Source organism: Manis pentadactyla, chromosome 15, assembly GCF_030020395.1.
Source record: "Manis pentadactyla isolate mManPen7 chromosome 15, mManPen7.hap1, whole genome shotgun sequence".
Taxonomy (NCBI): domain Eukaryota; kingdom Metazoa; phylum Chordata; class Mammalia; order Pholidota; family Manidae; genus Manis; species Manis pentadactyla.
Window position 1 is genome coordinate 60729505 of NC_080033.1, and position 18085 is coordinate 60747589.

Here is an 18085-nt window from a genome sequence, read left to right on the forward strand (position 1 = left end):
ATTTAAAGAGCAAGGCTTTTTGAGCTGGGCATTGTGTTCTTGGACCCCTCGTGTCAAGGGCTTGGGGCAGCATTGTCTAAAAAGTGTCTAAGATGAGCAGAAGAGACAGGCTGAATCTGAAGGAGCTGCAGGGGTTGATGCAGGGAACTGTGCTTTGCAAGAGGAGGAGCTGCTACTCAGATGGCTGCTGGGGTGTGACAAGAATGGGGAGAGTTGTGTGGTCCCAGAAGCACTCTGGGCGCACCGTCTAGTCTCTGGTTTGGTGCTGGGCAAGACCACAGCTCCGGGTTGGGTAACTGGAAAGGGTTGGCTCTGGGTGGAAGGCAGATCTCACCCTTCCTTGGCCATGTGCAGAGCAGCACAGCCAGAGACGACCTCCACTGCTGCTAAGTGAGGGACCAGGCCAACTTCTTTATCTGGTGCCCATTGTCCAGTCTTGGCTCCGGAGAGAGGGCAGATGAACTGAACTGCCAGGAGTGAGAGCTTCTCGCTGTTGGGAAACCAGAGCAGCCTGGCAGTGCCAGAGGGCAGAACTGGCCTGGCTGATGGACCACGAGGGTAGGATCTTCCCTGTGTGGCTTCTGAGCCCACAGCTTTGCGCTCAGGTCTAGACAGGAGGAAGGCTGAGCAGCCTGGTCCCCTCTGCTGCAGCCTCATATGAGCTTCAGAACCTGTGTGTCTCAGGGACCTGCTCAGCTTCTCTAGGACGAGCTGGCCTAGGCAGCCCAAGGACCAGAGTGAGGCTGGGACACCATACCAAGAACCCTGGCCAGGAAAGAGAAATACAAATTTTATTTTTCCCCTCTGACATGCATAGCATCACAGAAACAATATTAAGAATGAAGCCCCAATTCTGAAGTTTGCCTTTGTAGGGTGGATAGGGAGTCTAGAACTGAAAAGGGTTCTGTGGGACACACGCCGAGGGCCTTAGAGCTCAGTTTCACACCTTGAGGGGGGTTGTAGGAACACAAGTATATTTCCTGTGCACCACTTTGGCTGGAGAATACTAGGCGGGCTGCTGCAGTATGCTCCACGTCCAGCGGACTGGCAGGGTCTCACTTGGGAGGGGAGAAGAGCAGTTGAAGCAGTACCCGCAGTACGGTGCCGATGTGCTCCCAGGAAGACCGTCCCAACGGCCCCCAGCGAGGCTGCACCTCAGCTTCATGAGGAGGGTCAGCTGGAGTGCAGCAGCTGCCGGCTGCCTCCCTCCTGCCCCTGGACCAAGCTGGGAACACTGACCCCAAAGCTAAAGCTGCCCCCGGGGAGGCTTCCCGGCTAGTCTGGTTGAGCCGTGCCTCCACTTCCATTGCTCTCACTCCAGAACAGGTGCCTCCCGTGGGGGGTGAGGGCCTTTGAAAAACCACGCAAGGCAAGGAAGGGAGCCACCTGGGAAGGTGCCTGGAGCCGATGTGCTTGGAGGGGTTCCAACCTTCTATTGACAGCCCTCCTGGCCTGACGCATGGTTCTTCACCTGTAGGAAGAACAGAAGCAGGAGTCCTGCTGGGAGTGCTGATGGGCATGGTGACTAGGAAACGGAGGGCAGTCTGCAAACATGTCCCATTTCCCCCCACCCCCCACCTCCCTTTCTTGGCAGCCTTGGCAGTTTAGAGCTACTCCAGATTCTTCCAGAGACCTGGGGACCCACAACCACGGGACAGACAAAAGCATTCTCTCAGCCTAGCCCATCCTTTTCCCCGATGTGACTCAGGGCCTGGGTAACCTGGGTAACAATAAGGGCCCTCTGGAACCCAGCAGGCCAAGGGGCAGAGCTAGACAGGTAGAAGAAGGGAAGCTCATCTGTGCCAAGCCCCCAGCAGCCTTGTTGAGATGGTCCAACCTGCAGGGGGGCTTGGTCCACCTCGGGGACCGCAGATGCAGGGTGGGGGTAGAGGTGGGGCATTCGGGCCCTTTAACACTGCACAAAGGGCTGTTTGATCCCGGTTTGGATATTTCCACCCAGGAAGCTCAGTGTGCCACAGCTCTCCTGGGGAGCACGGTACAGTACACGACATCCCACAGAGCCTAGGGCAGCAGGTGCGGATGGGGCAGGAAAAGGGCAGAAATCTGGATTTTAACAAGATTTAAAATCTTACCAGCTGTTTCTTAGGCAAGGGTTTAGGGGCAACAAGGCATACCTGAGACATTCCCTCTGCAATGCCCTAAGGCCCCTGTCCCCACTTTCCAGGAGGAGATGATATTTCAGCCCAGAACTGGCACAGCTGCCCAGCAGTAGCCCCTGGCCCAGCTGAGCGGGCGAAGCCCGAGTCGAGAGGGCATAAAAAGCATCAGGGCATTGCCTCTGGTAGAAGTTATATGCCTCCCCCAACCAACACTGTGGGCTCCCACACAAACCCGAGTCCCTCCCATGCTCACAGGCCACAGGACCCAAACATGAGGGGAAGATGGAGGCGCCAGGCCACTCACTGCCTCCTCTGGGTCTGCACTCTCCCTGGAGCTGTCTGCCTCCCTCTGGCCCCTGGGCTTGTGCTGGGGTTCAGGGGTTCTGCATGAGGAATCCTTACTCCCAGGATGCCTGCTCTCTTCGATGTCCTCGGTCCCTGTCAGGGAGAGACACCAGTAAATGACTAGGTTCGGAGGCCCTGGCTGACTCGAGAGAGACCGCCTGATGCCCAGCACTGACCTAGGACGTCAAGGGCTCAAGGGTACAAGATGGAGATGGGCTGGGACCCTGCTCTGGCTCCAGACAGCTGCTGAGCAGGTGGGGTTTGCAGGACAGCCTAGAAGCTGCAAGGGTCCTCAAGCCACAAAACAGGCGGAGGGAGTGGGGGGACGTGCACTCTGGGGAGGGCGGGGAGGAGCCCTGCAGACAAGGGAAGCCCAAGGCGGGACCTCAGGTGCCCTTGGCACCTTCAGCAGTGGGAAAAACGAGCCTGCTGAGAGTGTGGCCGGGGCCAGACCTGGAAGCTGGTCCTTCTGCTGGTCCAGGAGCTCCAGACTGTCCAGTAGGTGGTCCACCTGGGCCTTGATCTGGCTCAGCTCCGCCACGATGGCGTGCAGCTCCTCAGTCTGGACTGTTGAGAGAGGGGCCAGAGTTGGTGGCCCACCAGGTCCAGGAGTCAGAAGGCAGTGCTGCCAGGGCTCCAGGATCTGCCCTCACTGCTAAGGGCCACCCAGCCCTGTCCTAGCCCTGTACGCGAGGGCTGTGCCCCCTCACTCACGCTTTATCTGCTCAGGGGGAGGCAGGTGGCTATTCCTGGGGGTCTTGTGGCGACCAAAGCTGCTCTTGGCCCCTATGCCCATGTGGGTCCTCCGGATCTTGACAGGTACACGGCTGATGAGTGGAGGGATCCTCTGGCTTTCATACACCCTATGGAGACAGAGCAGAGAGGGAGTGAGGCCAACCAGCCCCACCTGCTTGCCCAGAGGGCTGAGGAGTCAGGGCTCACTCGTCTGCAGGGACATCTCTGTGCAACTCATACTCCAGGTCATAGTTATTGATGTTGGGACAGAGGAAAATGGGGAAGGGGTCACTGACTGAGCCACGAGTGCTTGCCCAGACCTCAGTTTAACTTGGAGTATGCAGTTTTTCCTTAGAATTCTGGGTTTTCCACCAGAAGAGCCCTAGGGACTTGACCAAGGTCACTTGGGGAGACATCAGCAAACAAGCTTCCCCATGGCTGGCCTCTGATAAGGAGCATCTGCCAGGTGGCAGGAGGGGGACAATCACCCACAGGCTTCTGGCCAGCCAGGGCAGTGCCTTCCAAGACTGCTGCCTGACTGGGGCCCTGCTGATGCTCTGGATCCCTGTCTGGCAAGGGATGAAAGGAAAGCCTTAAGTCAGAGCCCAGAGCCACGGTGGGGGTGTGAGGGCCTTTAATCCTTGTGTGGGAATGGCCAGGATGCAGGGCCCAGCACTGGCACGGCCAGCCAGGCAGGCTTCGGGCCATGGCCGTCCACCTTCCCCTTTGCTCCAGGACCCCAAAGAAAGGAAGAGCCAGAAGGTTCCAGGCACTTTACTGCCCAGTTTTGCCCCCTTCTCTCCTGCACCGTGTACCTCCATGTGCCCAAGGGCCATGGGGAGATCTGTGCAGAGGGATAACTGGGTCCCAGCCTGGAAAGCCCAGTGAGCACACAGCTGCGGGAGCTGCAGGAGCTGCAGGCGCCACCTGCGCTGGGGCTGGGGCAGGTGATGAATTGAGGGAAGGGGAGGTTGCATACTGGAGGCAGTAAAGTTTCTGAAACAACTTTTGGTACTGTGCGCGCACACCCTCAGGGCGGAATGGAGGACATTCGGAGGCTCCCTTCCCCTACATCCCGCGGGATCCCCAGGCCTGCGCCTGAGATTTCCGGCCACCCCCGTCACCGCTTCCTGGGTGGGCGGCCTAGGAACCACCTGGAAGCCGATTCCGGTGGTGGGAGGCCCGTCCGAGAGGATGGAAGGTGAGCCAGCAGAGCGCGGGGCGGGCGCGTACCCACCCCCGGCGCAGCGGGGTGGGATGGGGTGGGGTGGGGTGGGGTGGGCCCGGGTGAGGTGCCGAAAACAGGCAGCTCCCCCAGCTGAGGGCCAGCAAGGACAGAGCCGGGAGGGCTGGGGCCCGGGACAGAGCTCAAGGAAACGAGTCCCGGCTGAGCGCCATTGCTGGGGGAAAGTTCTTGCTTGTCCGGACACCTTTGGGGTGGCCCGGGTCCCCTCCCCGACTGGGCAGCAACCTCTGCAGAAGCCAGGCACTGCACGAGGGTCTTTGGGTGACCACCTGAGCCCCCAGGGTAACTCAAGACTCAACTGTAGCATTGGTGGTTCAGTGGTAGAATTCTCGCCTGCCACGCGGGAGGCCCGGGTTCGATTCCCGGCCAATGCACAAAGTAACTTTTTTTTTCCTTTCCTTATATATTTCCCCTAAAACGACTTCTTAAAATGCCAAAAATGAATAGTGAAAGAATGGTCCTTCACTGACTGCTGAGCACACACTTAGGAGCTGCCAAGTTAAGACAGAGTCAGGGTGGGTTTTGAGTTAGTCCACATGAGCTGCTGCAGGGGCTCTGTCTGGCTCCCCACCACTCAGTCATCAGCCAGGGTGGAGGCCTATACCCTAGGTGTGTGGCCTTGTCCCATTGTCCCCAGGGGGCAGTGGCCCGGTGGCACGGGGTCCACAGCCTCATCTGTGCCCTGGTCTGGGCTAATGGTTACAGTCTGCAAGCTTCCCACATAAAGAGAAATAGAACGCACTGTTAAAATGGCGCTGTGGGCCGAAGTCAAGCCCCCTGAAGTGTCCTCAGGACCAGGGGCTGGGAGGACGGGACCTGGGGCAGTCTTCTGCCACAAACTTTCCTCTCCAGGTTGACAAGTTCCATTCTGAGGGCCAAGTCACATAGCCTGGACTTGACCAGTTCTTATGGAGAGGTCATCCAGCAGGTCAGGGGCCACCAGAACCCCATCCCCACCTGTCCTTCCTCTGGCACCGTCTCAAGGGTCCAGAGCTACAGCGACAACTGCTCACCACTGCTGCTGCAGACCCATCGCAGCCTCAGCTCCCAGGGAGGCCTTCACTCTCCCCACTGGAGTCCTCTGGGGGCATGTGGGTCTGAGGGCCCATCCCTGCCCCAGTGATAGGGGCCCCTGTGAATGGAGTCTGAACCCCCATGGGACAGCTGCCGTTACTTCCCATTGTTCCTCCACGCGCACCCCTCAGGGGGCCAGCAGGACTGGGTGGAGCCTGCTGGGCATCCATGAGGTCCCGGGGAGAGCACACCCACTCTTCAGTCCAGAATGACACAGCGCAAGAGCCTCCCTGCCTCCTTTGTGGCAAGATAGAAACCACCCAAATGCCCGCAACAGGGTCAGGAGTGGAGTGTGGCCATCACAATTGCACAGCTGAGGGGACGAAGGAGCTACCCTGCTCACATACACCCTCACTACACCTGCGAAACGGCACTTTGGCTGGCAGAGGTTGGTGAGCTCCATTGGAATGTTTAAAGGTCTCTTTAAGCTTCCCAAGCTAGGGGCAAGATTTCACCCAGAGAAATTCCCATTTGCTACCTTCCAAACACCTGTACTTGGAGGAAGCCCCTAAGCACCCTACAGGTGCCCCCTGCCTCTGCCAGCAGGACGGTGCTGGGTGACACCAGTGAGAAGGGACTGCGGAATGAGCTGGGTGGACTCTCTCAAGTCACGGACAAAACCTGAGGTTGAGGGAGAAGGGGGCTCCTCAGGTGGCCAGTGAGTAGGACAGGCAGTCTGAGCCGCCTCCTGGGGTCCTTGTTCCACCCCAGGGGACCCCAGAGCCCCACACAAGCCAGCAGCCAGCCTCCCTCCCCGGCAGGCAACACCAGACAGACTCACCAGGAGGTGGCTGTGCCCTGCTGCCTCTTCTGGCCTGACCGGGCAGGGCTGGGCATGGGCTCTTGAGCCATGTCTAAATCTGAGGAAAGAATGAGAGAGTGGGGCAGAACATGAGGAGAGGAAGGGGCCAGGTGCTCACAGGCCTGCTTCCGTCCCAGCCGGCCCCTCCCGGCTCCTCAGCTCCAGACAGTGGGCACTGGGCAGTGGGCAGGGCCCTGGGAGGCAGCACCGCGGAGCGCCCACCCCCACCTGCTCAGTGCGCAGCCCAGCCCGGCCTCAGCCAACTCTGGGCACACCTACCCTGGGCCGGCCTCAGGTTCCAGAAGGGCCATCTCCATCCTCGGGGGACCATGGCGCCGAGACAAACAGTCCCGGAGGCACACTTCAAAACAAGAACACCCCAAGGGTTGGGAGCGTTCTCTACGGTTTTCTTCAGAACCCAAACCACCATCAGAATCAGCACTATTGCCCAGGCCAGGGAACTAGGGGCGAGGTACCGTCAAAACCAGGCGGCGGGATGTCGGTGATCCTGGTGTCCTCTGAGGAGACACCTAGCCCTGGTCGGGGTTAATTCTCGAGGGTTCTCCAGCTGCCCAGCTGCCCGCCTGCTTGCCAGCCTGCTGCCAGGCCCACGCACCACAGCTGCCTCTGGGCTAAGCCCTCAGGCTGGCTGCGTCTGAGATGGTCAGTGTGGCTCCAAGTGAGAAACAGGAGCAGTGCCTAGGCGGGGTCCTGGGCTGGGGCGGGGACCTGCTGCCCTCTCTGCAGGGGCCTGGAGTAAAGAGCCAGCTGGATCTGATTCAGGGACGGCTGAGGAGTCCAGCCACGCAGCCATCTGTGCTCCACTCGCAGGCAGATCATTTTGTTTCTGGGCTCCTCTCATTCAGCGTCCTCCCCTGTAGAGAACAGCTCTGCACCCATGGAAGAGGGAGGGCCACCCTGCTGTCTGCACCCCCTATCACCACACCCGCTTGCTCGGGGCCTGGCACCCAGGTGTTCAGTCAATGTCTGCTGAGTATGTGAATGGAACACCATTAAATCAATCCTGGTTTTCGTGTGTGGGTTTGAATCAGACTCCAGAGTCTCACTCATGACATCGAGGTCCGTGATTTAGCCCACTGCCCTAGCCCACTGCCTTTGTTCCTGACTCTAAGGTCATCATCCATGGCCCACTTGGGCTGCCAAGACAGTACAAAACCTGGGTCTTCTCCTTTTCCTGTTCTCAGGACATGCTGCCGCACAATCCCCAGGAGCACTTACTCAGCACCTGCTTTGCTCTTTCTAAGGAACAAGGAGATGACAGCAGTGTCCCGGAGGTGCTGACAATCCAGACCGAGTGTTTAACTGGGAGGAAGTTGGCAGTTTTGCACCCCTACCCTCCGCCTTTCTCTTCCATTCATGATCCTGATCCTGATTCATTCACTCAAGAACATGCTAAAGAAATGCCCATGCTCCAAGGTAAACATTTGCACTTCCATGTCAACTGGCTTTCTGTGTCTGTTCCTTTGTCATGTATTCATTCCCGTGGTCATTTTCACATTTGTAATGTCCAGAGAGGACAGGAAATTACACCATGTCCGCCACACAGGGCAACAGTGCGTAGGCACTTACTTATCAATGCCTGCTGTGCCCAAGGCTCAAGGTACAGCATGAAAATAAACTTCTATTCCCTTTGGGCTCTGCAGCTTCGCCATCCCCTAAACTAGAGACCCTGAGATGCGGTTGTGCAGAAAGGACAGAATGCAGCAGATCTGCATGCGACCAAGCTGTGGGTCAAGTGGGAAAATTCAATGGCCACCAATTGGGGCCAGTTGAGGGGACTGGTGGAGCATCTGGGAAGTTCACCATCAATGGCAAACTGTGTCGTGTGTGGTAGGCATCTACCACCTACAGCCCAGAGCAGGCAGGCATGAGGCCATGGCCAGGCCACATCCCTGTTTAGGGACTGTATTAGTCAAGGTTCTCCAGAGGAGAGCCAGTAGGATCTGTATACAGATGCTAGGAGATTTATTATAAGGCCTGGGCTCACATGATTATGAAGGCTGACAAACCCCAAGACTTGTAGCTGGCAGGCTGAGGAACCGAGGCTCCGGGTGGTGTGGTTCTAGTCCAAAGACCAGCAGGCTCAAGACCCAGGAAGAGCCACATTTTCAGTTCAAGTTGGAAGGCAGGAAAAAAACCACTGTCCCTGCCCAATGGCAGTCAGGCCGGAAGAGCTCCCCTTCCCTCTCGGGAGCGACAAGGCTTTTTGTTTTATTCAGGCCTTCAAGGGACTGGATGAGGCCCACCCAACAAGGGGAGGGCAATCTGCTTTACCCAGCCAACCCATCCAGATGTTGATCTCATCCAAAAACCCCCTCACAGACTCGCCCAAAATAATGTTTAGCCAAATATCTGGCCATTGGCCCAGTAAAAGTGACACATAAAAGTAACCATCACAGGGACCGAACACCAGAAGATGGGGTGGAGGTCTTTGCTCCATATTCATCTCTTACAAAGACCTTGAGATGGATTCCCTAAGGGCCAACCCCCCACCCCAAGGCTGTGTGTCCTTGACTGCAGGAGCACAGATAGGATGGTTAATGAACAGGATTCATAGTAAGTGACAGCAGGTGACATAAGGGCAGGGGAAGTCAGCAGTCTGGTGGGAAGAAAGTGGAAGACTGAAACAGAGAGGCCCAGGGGATGGAAGGGCTAGAATAAGGGAAAAGAAAAGAAGCAGAAGGGGATGGACTGTCCCCAGAGTTTCCTGAGCCGACTCTGACATGTCCACACTGAATTTGTCAGATGGATGCCAAGTAGCTCACCTGTTGTCATAGAACTCTCAGGAAGAAAGGAAAGGGTCATGTACCACCTCCAACGTGAAAGATCGCAACCAGCAGCCAACAGTTACTGCATTCCAACCATTTGCCAGGCATTGTGCTGCACACTTTACACCCATCATCTTGCTTAATCCTCACAACCTCACAAGGCAGTGCTATCTTGCAGAAAGGCTGCCTTGTGCACCCAGGGTCACACAGAGAGCACGTGGAGAGGAGGGATGATATCTCAGTTTCCTGCCTTGCAACCACCACAAAGCTCCAAGAAGTTCAAGGACTTTCTGGAAGATACCCGGTGGGTTCAGCTGCAAGCTGTCAGTTACTGTCTGTATCTCCAGGCCACAGTGCCTCTGCACAGGACTGTCCCATCACCCGTGCCCCTTGCACAGAATCCAGTGGCTGGTGAGGCCTCTGGGTAGAGCGTGGGCTGACCGGGCCAGCACCGCCCGCCGGAGTCCTGGATGTACAGGGGGCTTCTTGCAGCAGACAGGAATCATTCTTTTGGCCGCTGTACATCTCAGCCCCCTTCCTGTGTTAGAGGTATCCCCCCAGCTTTAAGACAGAAGCTGCCTCCCATGAAAGAAACTGAAAATGTCTACCATAAAAAAGAAAGAAATCCTGCCATTTGCGATAACATGGGTGGACCTAGAGGGTATTATGCTCAGTGAAATAAGCCAGGTAGAGAAAGACAAGTACCATGTGAGTTTACTTATATGTAGAATCTAAAACTAAACAACAAAATGAACAAAGCAGCAGCAGCCTCACAGACACTGAGAAGTGACTGGTGTTTACCATGGGGGCGGGTGGATGAAATAGGGGAAGGGGATCAAGAGGCACAAAATCGCAATCGCAACACAAATTAGTCACCGGGATGAAAGTATAGCAGAGAGAATATAGTTAATAGTTCTGTAACACCTTTCTAGGTTGACATATAATAACTACATTAGTTGGGGTGAGCAATTCATAATGCAGTAATTGTCCAATCACTATGTTGCATACTTGAAACCAATATAATATTGGATATCAACTATGTCGGGTCCCTTCCCTGTCTCTGACCCGCAGATGAGGGAAGAGATGCAATTGGTTGTCGAAGATCTTAAGCACCAGCTGGGGGACTCAAGGCGTGACAGCGCAAGAGTCGTGCTGAAAAGGCATCTTTCATATTTATTGATGAAATGGTTGTTAACAACAATATTGGGGTTTCCATGCACAATCATTAATTAAGTCCAACTCTCAACAGTTTCACCTTCTGAAGGATAACGAACAAATCCTCATGGTGAACGAACACAGAAACTCTTTCTGTCTTGGCTACTGTTTCTGTCTTGACTACAAATCATGAACCATAAACAAACCATCAAGGCAAAAGTGCTTATACATATGCTTTTTATACTTTATATATAAATTCCATATAAATTCCCACATTTCCCCCTTTTTTTTATTAAAGAACTTTAAAATAATGATTGTTGTAACTAAGGCGAAAGATCCGTTTTTAATTTTTTAAGTATGAACTTAGCTGGACAAAAGCAGCAGAGAATGCCTTATATAAGTGGGGGGACGAGGCTCTAAGCCTCGCCTCAGTTGGCCCCCACCCCCTCACCTGGTGACCCTTTATGACTGTGCCTGTCTTAGGTTGTTCCTCCCATGAGGAATCTCACCCGTCTCTGGCTAACCAGCCGTCTCCTGGGGCCACACAGGGGGAGAACATGTGGAAAAAGAAGGCATTAGGAGTAAACTGATGTTTGTTGATGTTTGTTTTCATACTCTCACTCTTATGTCCAGCCTTAATCATAGAAATCACAAAATATAAAGATTTAGTGCATGGACTTTCATGAATAACAATGCAAACAAAGAACAATAATTTTTTAGACATCACTTCCAGGAAAGTAGCATAAGCATGCATTGGTTTTAACAAACTGGTGACTATATGACGCATCCAGGCTGTCAAGATTGGAAGGCAAATACACAAAAGAAGCAGGCCTACAATTACTGGCCATATCCAGTGAAACCAAGAAAACCACTTAGGTAACTCAGGCATTTGAGAAAACTTATCAATAAAATGATGAATATTATCTATTTGATTGTGAATAGTTTGAGAAAAGTCAGACAGATTAAAACAACACATGCCTGGAAATTGTTCACATCCCATATGTTCTTTTAACAATAGATAGTCTATAGTAGCACGATCTTGAAGTACTGCAACTCGTATTTCTCCCAGTTCTTGGTTGAGTTCAGATAAAACAGAAGCAGTCAGATTTGTTGTTTTACTGTATGCACAGGCCATCTTGGATATTTCATTCTGCATTCCTACGACAAGTCCTGGAGCTGATAGGATGAATGCAGCAGCGATAGCTACACTGACAGGATCCAACAACTTCAAGTTGTCATCACAATCAGGTGGCAGGGCTCGAGAAACCTGTCTGTGCTTACATCCAGGATGGTCTATAAGAGCAGGAAAATTTCGTCCCACTCCACAAACACCTTGATAGTGTGAAGAAAAGGCTTGATATGTTTTGTTATTGCATAAAAATACCCAGCCATTTGGATGTCTGTATCCAAAAGGCCATTTTACATGAACGGTAGAATTGCAGTAGGAAGGAATATGAGTGCAATTAATACATATACATTCAGAAACTATAGTAATACTGACAGGCAAGTTCAATTGAACTTCACAAGTAAGAACTTTAGGAGAGTGAGTAATGTTTATTCCTGAAATATTAGTGAAAACAGAAAAAGGGAGTCCTATATCTATCAAATTCTTCTTTAATAATCTACTAATAGAGGAATCTCCTGCTACACAAAAAGATGACTTGTTCAGGCCTTGACTTGCAAGTTGTAACCACATATTAGGTGAAGAAAATTCCCTCTCTGGAGAGAGTGATATGTCTAGGTAGACATAACTACTTTTATATAATACATCAGGAGTTCCTTTTTGATATTTCTCACAAGAATAATTGCCAATATCATTTCTGGTCAAAGCTGTTTTGTAAATGTCATAGCGAGTATTATCTCTTTTAAACTGATTAGTTGCATTATTCCATCCAAGCTTTCCTCCATACTTTTGTCTCTATATCTCTTTGCTATCTCTTTTCCACACTACAGGACCTACAGGAGTAGAACAGGTGGATACACACTGAAGGACTACTCCTCGGCCTAAATATGGAGGACTGCTCACACTCGCTATAATAGTGCAAGCTTATACAGTGTGTATATGTATGAATGTTATCACCAAAATTAGAAGTAGAAACTTCACTATTCAGGAAGCTTCATTCCAGTGATGAAGTCTGTTGGTGGCCATCCTCTGGAACAACTCCTTCTGAGGATGTTGATGTTGGGAGTTCTTCATATCATATCTTAATTCTTTTTCTGGGCAGCCAAATCAAGCATTGATCCTCTGTAACAAACCCTTTGCCCCACACTTTGATATGACCTTTATACCACTGTGAAGAACCTATTGGAGACCACCATACAGGAACTGATGTTGTTTCAGGAAAAGAAATATTGTCAGAAAAATGTATTTCCATAGCTGATCATCCATCACCTTTTAAAAGATCAAAATTAAGAACATGTAAAGCATGCATTAAGCGTTGATTTGCTGTTAATTTTATCATATCAGGGAGTAATCCCCCTTTCTGTTTTAACAAATAATGTTTAAGAGTAAGATGATGACGTTCAATTAGAGCTTGACCTGTAGAATTGTAAGGAATGCCTGTTTTATGAGTAATATTATACAGCTGAAAAAATTTCTTTAGCGTAGAAGAGAGGTAAACTGGAGCGTTGTCAGTTTTTATGGTGGCAGGAATGCCTAGTACTGCAAATGCTTGTAAAAGATGAGTAATAACATGATGAGATCATTCTGCTGGTAAAGCTGTTGCCCATGAAGCGGAAGAATAAGTATCAATGGAAACATGAACATGCTTAAGAGTTCCAAATTCAGGAACCATAGTAACATCCATTTGCCATAGGGCGTTAGGATGCTTTCCCCTGGGAACAGTTCCTGTTTGCAAATGAGAATTAATTTGAGAACAGGTTGGGCAAGAATTCAAGATACTGTGAGCTTCAGATGCAGAAAGAGAAAAATGCTTCTGTAAGGTGAAGGAAGGAGCATGAGTCAGGTCGTGATATCGTTGAGCTGGTGAGTAATTAAAGAAACAAGCTTGTCTACTTTATCGTTACAGTATGATAAAGGACTTGGTAAATTAGAATGTGATCGTATATGAGTAATGAAAAAAGGATGTAGACATTGACGGATACATGCCTGTAATTGAGAAAATAAAGTGTTAATAGGAGATTGTACGGTGCCCAATGTTGTTGCAGTTTCTAATAAAGGAACAGAAAAAGCAGCCTAAGCAGAGTCAGTAACAATATTGAGAGGACCTGGAAAAGCTTGCAAAGCTTGCAATACAGCATATAACTCATTTTATTGCACAGAAGTAAAGGATGTTTGAAAAGTTTTTGATAAGCCAGAGCAAGTTATATAAGCTGCTTTAAAAGATTTTGTACCATCTGTAAAAAAGGTAACAGTATTTAATAATGGATTAGGAGAAGTTTTTTGAGGAAGGATCCATTAATGGCGCTGAAAAAAGGAAAATAACTTATTCCTTGGGTAATGACAGTCAATATTTCCTAAATAATCTGAAAATGCAATTTGCCAATGAGTATTTTCTTGAAATACTTGTATAATATTTTGTTTAGATAAGGGAAGAATAATAGAGTGAGGGTCTTGACCAATCATCTGTCTTAGTCTCTGTCATTCTTTAAGAATAATAGAGGCTACTTTGTCAATGTAAGGTTGTAAAGAGGGTTTAGTTTGATATTGCAAAAATATCCATTCTAACCAACCATCACATTGACAAAGCAATCCTGTAGGAGAATGAGGAGTAAAGTAAATTAACAAAAGGAATGGTTTGTGTAAGTCAATTCTTGATAATTGAGCTTTTTGAATGTGTTGTTCTATCCACTTCAGTTCTTCCTCAGCTTTTGAGGTTAAGTCTCTAGGACTATTAAGATCTGAGGGTCCTTTTAAAGTATTGAAAAGATGTTGTGATTTATAAGTTGGAATTCCTAATAATGGTTGGATCCAATTAATATCTCCTAAGAGCTTTTGAAAATTGTTTAAAGTTTTAAGATGATATCTCCTAATCTGAATTTTCTGAGGGATTATTGAATTTTCTTGAATTTTATTCCCCAAATAATTCATTGGGTATTGTATTTGTATTTTATCTGGTGCTATTTGTAATCCCCATTGTTTTAATTCAATTTCAGTTTCATTGAGAATATTGGTAAGAGATAAATGCCTAGGTAGGGCTCTGAGAATATCATCCATATAATGAATGATATAAGCTGAAGACCATTTTTCACATATAGGCTGAAGAGCTCTATGCACATAATTTTGACAAATTTTAGGACTGTTTAACATTCCTTGAGGAAGTACTTTCCATTGGAATCTTTCTGAAGATGCCTGTAAATTTAAAGAAGGGATAGTAAAAGCAAACTTTTCGCTGTCTATTATGGCTAAAGGAATTGTAAAAAAACAATCTTTAAGATCAATTATAGCCATGTTCCAATCTTTTGGAACCATAGCCGGAGAAGGGAGGCCTTGTTGTAAAGGTCCCATAGGTTTAATAACTGCATTAGTTTGTCTTCAGTCTTGTAAAAGTCTCCAATTTCCTGATTTCTTTTTTATAACAAATACAGGAGAATTCCACGGGCTTGTGGAAAATTCTAACCTATCTAGCTGAAGTTGTTCCTGAACTAATGTATGTAAGGCTGCCAATTTTTCTTTATTGAGGGGCCATTGATCCACCCAAACGGGCGTCTGAGTGGTCCCCTGTAATGGTATAGGAGCTAGCAGCTGTTTATCAATGACCCCTAAGAAGAAGACTGAATTGATGAAGGCTCATCAAAAGACAATGTCGTATGCCATTGTTGCATTAAATCTCATCCCCAGAGATTAATTGCCACATCAACAATTAAAGGTTTCAACAAAGCTAATTGTTTTTCAGGACCTAGACAATGCAAGGTAGCTAAACTTTGCCATACTTGAGAAGCTGTACCGATACCTGAAACTTGAATATGCTTTTCTTGTTTGGGCCAACTTTTTGGCCAATATTTAAGAGCAATTACAGATACATCAGCTCCTGTATCCAACAATCCTGTAAAAGACTTGCCTTGAATACTGATCTTGCATTGAGGTCTGTCAGATGTAATTTTTGTATTAAGCCATATTTGTTTATCTGTACTTCCAAATCCACCTTGTCCTCTCATAAGGTGTTGTTGAAGGTGGGAGATAGGGAAGTAAAAGTAATTGAGCAATTCTTTCTCCTTGAGGAATATATAATTCCTTATCAGATGACACCATTATTTTAATCTCACCCATATAATCTTGATCAATAACTCCAGGTCTCACTATTAATCCTACAGAATTTTCTGGCAAAGGATCAAAAATTCCTGTACTAAGTAATTGGACTTCTTGTGATGGGTGTAAATATACAGATTGAGAAGAGGCAAGATCTACAGCAGCGCTTCCTTTAGCTGCTGCTTGTAAATCATGCCATGTTCTTTTAATTGGAGAGGATGCCTCTGTATTATTTTCTAGGGCCTCAGAGGCTGGCCCGATTGGAAGTTTAAAGACTGAGACTCATTGATAGGATTACCATCTTTATCAAATTTTGAACGACATTCATTAGACCAATGTCTCCCTTTTTTACATTTTGGGCAAACAGACGGCAGTTTATTTTTAAAATTTGACTCTTTTGTTCTCTCTGCACTCGGCAGTCTTTTTTCATATGCCCTTGTCTGCCACAAACAAAACACTTTAAATTTCCTGCATTTCTCCTTGACTTTCCCTTCATAGCAGTTGCTAGTAAATTAGCTTGATATGTAGGAGAACCTATATCAGCACAGGCTTTGATATAATCTTCCATCCTAGCTCCTGCAGCTTTTAAAGGTCTAAGCACTCTCTGACACTCTGTATTTGCATTATCATAGGCCAGCATCAGTAACAACAGATCTCTTAACTCTGGATGTGCTACTGACTTTCTCAAATTATCTTGCAATCTCGCAACAAAGTCAACATAGGCTTCATTAAGCCCTTGTTCAAGCTTACTAAAAGGCAAGGCAGGCTTTCCAGCCACTTGTATTTTCTCCCAGGCTTTTAAGCAACACAGACATACGTGTGTTACTGCTATGTCTTCATACCCAGCTTGTCTCTCTATCTGCAGCCAGTCTCCTTGTCCTGCTAGTTGTTCAGCAGTTATAAGAACTGGAGGATCGGTGCGCTGATTTCTCAAAGCCTGTGCTTTTGCTTCCTCACACCACCACGTCTTTAATTGTAAAAACTCAGAAGAGTCCAAACAAGTTCGAGCCAACAAATCCCAATCATGAGGAATCATCCTTTCCTGCTCTGCCAACCCCCTCAAGAGACCCACAACATATGGAGAATTAGTACCATAAGAAGAACTAGCCTGTTTAAAATCTTTTAATGTCATGTAAGGAATAGGTGTATAAAGTGCTTTAACTCCTCCCTGCGGAAAATCAGGCTCCTCACCTGGCCCAAAAGGAGTTAAATTAACTGGTGCTACTAAGGGTGTCAGATAAGCATCTATATCTCCCTCTCTCTGGGCTTTGAGTATTCCTGCCACGAAGGCAGACGCAGCAGGAACAGAGAGACTGGGGGTTTTTTACGATGAGAGGAACGAACAGAACTCTCATCATCAGTCTCTGAAGAAGAGGAAGAGGAGGATGAAGAGGGGTCAGATGAACGTGGGGATGAGGATCGCCTACTTGATTCCACCACATCATCTAAGAGTTCTCTCTCACACTCTTATATGTCTGACCTAGTTTCAGACAGAGGGGGAGTTTGCAAAGGCTGCAAGGCGAGAGTGATCAAATTACATAAAGACCAAACAGGCACAGAGATGACGTTTCCCTGCCTGTGAGCCTTTTTTAAATCTCTTAAAACATTATCCCAATCAGCTTATTTAAGTGTCCCTTGTGGTGGTAACCAATAACAATACTTTTTAAATATACTTGTGAAGTTGTGTAAAGTCTTTTTTAGAAGTTTTCACTCCTGATGTATGGAGTAATTTTAAATAATCCTCCGGTTTAGTTGCTTTAGTTTCGTTTTGGCCCATTTTAGTGTCCCTGACGTCTCAATCCTGTTCCCTACGTACGCTTTCCCGGGAATCTTACCGGGTCGACGATCTTCGGAGCTTTCCCCGCCTTAGAATTGCAAATGCCGCCGAGCGGAGGTTCTCTGCCGTAAGTTTTGACCGTCTTTCAGGTCCCTGTTCGGGCACCACTTGTCGGGTCCCTTCCCTGTCTCTGACCCGCAGATGAGGGAAGAGACGCGATTGGTCGTCGAAGATCTTAAGCACCAGCCGGGGGACTCAAGGCGTGACAGCGCAAGAGTCGTGCTGAGAAGGCATCTTTCATATTTATTGATGAAATGGTTGTTAACAACAATATTGGGGTTTCCATGCACAATCATTAATTAAGTCCAACTCTCAACAGTTTCACCTTCTGAAGGATAACGAACAAATCCTCATGGTGAACGAACACAGAAACTCTGTCTTGGCTACTGTTTCTGTCTTGATTACGAATCATGAACCATAAACAAACCATCAAGGCAAAAGTGCTTATACATATGCTTTTTATACTTTATATATAAATTCCATATAAATACCCACAAACTATATTTCAATTACAAAAAATTTTTTTTAAATAAAGAAAGCTGAAACTGCCCTTTCTGCCTCCTTTTCCCAGACTCCCTTGCAGCTGGGGCCTGGGCCCATTCTGTGCCCCTCCAATCAGATCCCCAGGCCCAATTTTGAATTAAACCTGCTCGTGTGAAGAAGCTGATGGCAGCATGGCAGCAGCTACATCCAGCTTTCAAAGGTGGGGGCGCCTCCATCCCACCGTGGTGCTGACTGTGGCGTCGGTGCCCAGCAGAGACAGTGGGGTCTCT

The 18085-nt window shown here is 48.8% G+C and overlaps 2 protein-coding genes and 1 non-coding gene across 4 annotated transcripts; 1 reads left to right on the plus strand and 2 right to left on the minus strand.

Annotated features, from left to right (window-relative positions):
* Positions 1 to 94: 94 nt before the first annotated feature.
* Positions 95 to 6385, minus strand: LOC130681013 (uncharacterized). 2 transcript variants are annotated; one of them, XM_057492999.1, is made up of 5 exons: positions 6302 to 6385; positions 3180 to 3328; positions 2919 to 3032; positions 2425 to 2558; positions 95 to 1471 (listed from the first exon to the last, which is right to left on the minus strand). In XM_057492999.1, exons 1-5 carry the CDS (start codon positions 6370 to 6372, stop codon positions 1433 to 1435), a joined length of 507 nt encoding a protein of 168 aa, XP_057348982.1. In that variant the 5' UTR covers positions 6373 to 6385; the 3' UTR covers positions 95 to 1432. The 2 variants fall into 2 exon arrangements, with proteins under 2 accessions (XP_057348982.1, XP_057348981.1); XM_057492998.1 differs by lacking the exon at positions 95 to 1471 and having other exon boundaries at positions 1489 to 2558.
* TRNAG-GCC (transfer RNA glycine (anticodon GCC)) lies at positions 4750 to 4820 on the plus strand. Its single transcript has one exon. It is a non-coding gene; the product is annotated as a tRNA-Gly (tRNA).
* Positions 6386 to 10223: 3838 nt separating the features above from the next.
* Positions 10224 to 17760, minus strand: LOC130681033 (uncharacterized). Its single transcript, XM_057493059.1, has 2 exons — positions 17311 to 17760; positions 10224 to 12658 (listed from the first exon to the last, which is right to left on the minus strand). The coding sequence occupies exon 2, from the start codon at positions 11960 to 11962 to the stop codon at positions 10772 to 10774; it is 1191 nt and encodes a 396-aa protein (XP_057349042.1). The 5' UTR covers positions 11963 to 12658; positions 17311 to 17760; the 3' UTR covers positions 10224 to 10771.
* Positions 17761 to 18085: the final 325 nt, after the last annotated feature.